The 3,764-nt window shown below is 39.9% G+C and overlaps 1 protein-coding gene across 1 annotated transcript; it reads left to right on the forward strand.

Moving 5' to 3' along the window:
• On the forward strand, positions 1 to 2,849 carry LOC139649792 (uncharacterized). The gene is made up of 7 exons (XM_071526296.1): positions 1 to 155; positions 322 to 636; positions 880 to 936; positions 1,469 to 1,618; positions 1,743 to 1,778; positions 1,894 to 1,932; positions 2,085 to 2,849. Exons 1-7 carry the CDS (start codon positions 87 to 89, stop codon positions 2,529 to 2,531), a joined length of 1,113 nt encoding a protein of 370 aa, XP_071382397.1. The 5' UTR covers positions 1 to 86; the 3' UTR covers positions 2,532 to 2,849.
• The last annotated feature ends 915 nt before the right edge of the window (positions 2,850 to 3,764 follow it).

Consider the following 3,764-nt stretch of genomic DNA (forward strand, 5'->3'; position numbering starts at 1 on the left):
TTGATTTAAGCGCTTCTAAGGCGGACATTTTTTGAAGGCTTTCATTGATTCTGTGGAAACCGATTCAAAACGTTATTGATTTTGAGATGATGGATTTGGAGATGATTGTAGCAATTATACTGTCATGTCTTGCCATAACGGCATCTGCAATACCAGTAAGTAGCCAGATTTTATTCTCTGTATTCCTTGAAATAATGTTTAAAATGTTATTTTTCTTTGTCTTTTTTTTCATCTCAATTTTGTAATTTGTTCACAGTAATTCAAAAAGTGAACACTCATTCGGTGATATATGTTGAGACTCTGACTTTGGGATATTTTCAGGTAAATCCCAATATAGTTCCTCCACTGCCAGCACAAGGAGAGACCCTTCCACCTCAAAGACTTCCATCTTTGGAGACTATAAAGCAGAAACCTGAGGCTCAGGCACTGGCCCCGATTCAACCCAGTGTGCAGCAACCCCAGCCTGGACTCCCTCAGCAGCAGCAGCCGGGACCCCAGGGTGGCCCCCAGTTCCTGCCCCCCCTGCAACACCATCCCTGGTCCCCACAGGGGGGCAGTCCAATGATCTTTCCCCTCCAGCCGAACATCCACGGACCTCAGCTCGCTCACCAGCCACCACAGCACCAGCAGCCTATGGTACGGAAAAAAAAACACTGCAATAAACAAAACACTATATTTAACTCCACTTTTTCATAAATTTATTTTCTTAATTTTCCTGTTTCCTGTTTTTCCTTAAAAATTATGTTAGCACTCCTACTACCAATAATAACAATTAAATACAACTACTACTACTACTAATGATAATGATGATAAATTCCAGAGGGACTGTTCAGTGAGTCAGAAAGCAACTGAATTTGTGTTTGTGTCTGCTGTTTTCAGGTTTTCCCTTCTTATGGATACTACCCTGTGTTCCCACCAATGCAAAGGAATCATCCGGTGAGACATTATTGACAAACACACTGTATGTCTATTCTGAAACAGACTTCCATGTGCTGCAAACATAAAATACTGGTGTATTGAAAAAAAAATAAAAACATGGTTCCCATCCAAAACGAATTAATCAACTTGAAAGAGTTTGCCAGAGGGAGTTCTTTAGCACTTAGTGTAGGGATTTATTTTCCCTTAGGAAATGCTGTCAAAATATAAAGCATCTGAAAGTCTTTCATAAGATACACTTGTTGGGGAAACAAAGACGTCAGAACTTTCCCAAGCACTTTGTCTCAATCTGATATGTTATTTGATTTATTACACTGAGACCGAAACTCAGAGACTGTAAAAAATCACACTGTATTGCGTGATTTATTGTGAGTGTATAATGTAATTAAATTGCTTTGTGTTGAATGAACTGATGTTTGGAGTTGGGAGGGAAATTGTTCAAGGACATTACGTTAATTTTTCTTGTCTAATTGTACAAATTGGTGCTAAAATGCAGAATTTTGCAAATGACTTTTTTTTTTTGTCTTTCTAGTTCTCCCCATATGGATACCCCATGATTTTCCAGGCGCCTCTCCCACAAATTCCAGCAAATCAACCACCAACTGGTCCAGTGGCACCTGTAGAAACACCCTCAGGACCTGTTGCTGCAGGAAACGCACCTCCACCCACACAGCAGCAACAGGTATCTAGCAGCGGTGCTCGTTTAATGGGGTGGAGAATGCACAGGATGACTAGAGCGCCTATATAAATTATAGAGCTGCAATTAAGATTGTATCATACTCATACTGTCTGATTCTCATCCACAGAATCCTCAGATCGTATACATGTTTCAGCCGCCAATGGTAAATGCAATATGTATATTGTTTGGAAGTGATTATTAACATTATTAATCTGTTTTATCTGGTTGAACCATTTTTGTCTGATGAGGTTTCATTTGATACTGTCTCTCTGTGCTAGAATTCTCCACTTGGCGGTCTTAGTTCGGAGGAACTGGAGGTAAACCAGCCAAGATCTTTATCTGTCTATCATGTTGTCAAAACAATGAACTCAGTGAACTCAATGATCCAAGTTACACAGTGACTGTTATTTCTCTCCCTGCTTGCACTCCCTCACCTCCTGTCTTCCCACCTTTTCTCTCTCCGTTCCAGATGGCAGCTAGAATGGGCCGGGTGGGTGTGTACATGCCCAGCATCCACACAAACATGCCTGCAGAAGCACCCAAGCCTGTGCTCCCGCCCACTGGGCCTGTGCTCATCAACCCTGGACTCCCTACCTTTAACCTGCCATCACCAGGCGTCCCACCCACGACGGGGATTTCATCAGGTGGCGTCCCACCAACACAGGGAGTCCATCCTGGGTTAATGCCCATTCCCGGGACGCTCCCTGAGGCTAACAATGTGCCTGCAGGTCTGGGGAGACCAGTGCAGGACACAGCCACTGCCCAAGCACCGGTTCAACCCAACCACCAACCAAATAACCCGTTGTTTCTGGCTACTCCTCCTCCACTCTTCAAACAGAGAGAATCCTTCCCTGCTGAGGCTGCAGCCACCAACAGTGTTGCTAATGGTGGCATGAATGGTGTCATCCATCCCTGAGAGATACTCCATAACATGCTGCAAAGGGATAGACTAAATAAATGAACTGATGCAAAACATAAATTAACAATGTATCAGTGAGGTGTTGCATGGGTATCTGATATTATTTTTGTTATAATGAGTTTTACTGAGTATTTAACAGAGTGTAAACGTTTTGTTATTTTACCACAATTGTGTGTTTTTCTATATAATGTAAAATAAAAATCAAAGAACAAACCTGAACTGTTGCTCTCTTTTATCTCATGTACAGCCACTACTCAAATCCATTTCTTTATGATTTTAGATTCAATAGAATAATTTCATTTATTTTTTTTATTTTTTTTTATTTATTTTTTTTCTTTCCTTCTTTTTAAATTTTTATTTATTTTATTTTTTTATAGTTATTATTATTTTTCGCCTATACTATATGCCTAGGTATTACGTAAGCATGCATAGGGAGTTATCTGAAGCCAGCCAGGGGAGGGGAGGGGAAGGGAGGGGAGGGTGGGATAAAATGTTTGGTTTCTTTCTTTTTTTTTCTCTCTTTCTCTTGAATTACACTGTGTTAAGGAGATGTATAGACACATATGGATGTGATACATGCGGCATGCAGCACTATACCAGTACCAAGAATATTTCACTTTACAGTAACACTTCACTTTTGATGTGAAACTGTAATGGTTTATAATTGGTTCAAATAAAAGCATATCAGTTCAAAGAAGCTCAAGAAGCTCTGTGTCACCTGTGTCTCTTCATGAAGGAAATCAGAAATTAGACAACCATAATATAATCTCCTTATTCATTTTGACCTATAATTAAATATGTGACAGTGTGTCTTGTATTGTATTCTAACTGGTCTGTGGCAAAAAGTATTATGTTAAGATGTTTCATGTTATACAGCTATTTAGTAATGGTCACCTAAATTAACTAAATCTGTTATCACTATTGTGGTAAAGTTAGTTTTGAAAGCCAGTAGTTTTTCTTTCTACTTTTTTCTCTTGATACATCAGCCTCCCTTCATGCACAGCCACAGGTGATTTCCTTGGGTTTTGAGATGTTGTAAGGGGACACCTGATAAAACACAGGATGGAGGGACCAATCATGATTAATGTACATCTGGAGCCAAAAAACTATTTTGAGATTTCTCACAGAGATATTAAATAGCTGTCAAAGCACATGTTAAAACAGGCCTTGGCTTTTCTCCAACACCTGTCAAAGATCTGATCATCCTTTTGTTTCGGCAGCAAATAAATA

Source organism: Centroberyx affinis, unplaced genomic scaffold (genome assembly GCF_046629955.1).
Source record: "Centroberyx affinis isolate AG114_WGS23_722 - 3 ecotype Tasmania unplaced genomic scaffold, CSIRO-AGI_Caff_v1 ptg001396l_1, whole genome shotgun sequence".
Taxonomy (NCBI): Eukaryota; Metazoa; Chordata; class Actinopteri; order Beryciformes; family Berycidae; genus Centroberyx; species Centroberyx affinis.

Excerpts from the sequence above, each read along its gene's own strand:
- LOC139649792 (XM_071526296.1), top strand. The coding sequence starts at position 87 with ATGATGGATTTGGAGATGATTGTAGCAATTATACTGTCATGTCTTGCC. Across the intron at positions 637-879 it reads CACAGCACCAGCAGCCTATG|GTTTTCCCTTCTTATGGATA; the intron begins GTACGGAAAAAA and ends TGCTGTTTTCAG. Across the intron at positions 1,779-1,893 it reads ACATGTTTCAGCCGCCAATG|AATTCTCCACTTGGCGGTCT; the intron begins GTAAATGCAATA and ends TCTCTGTGCTAG.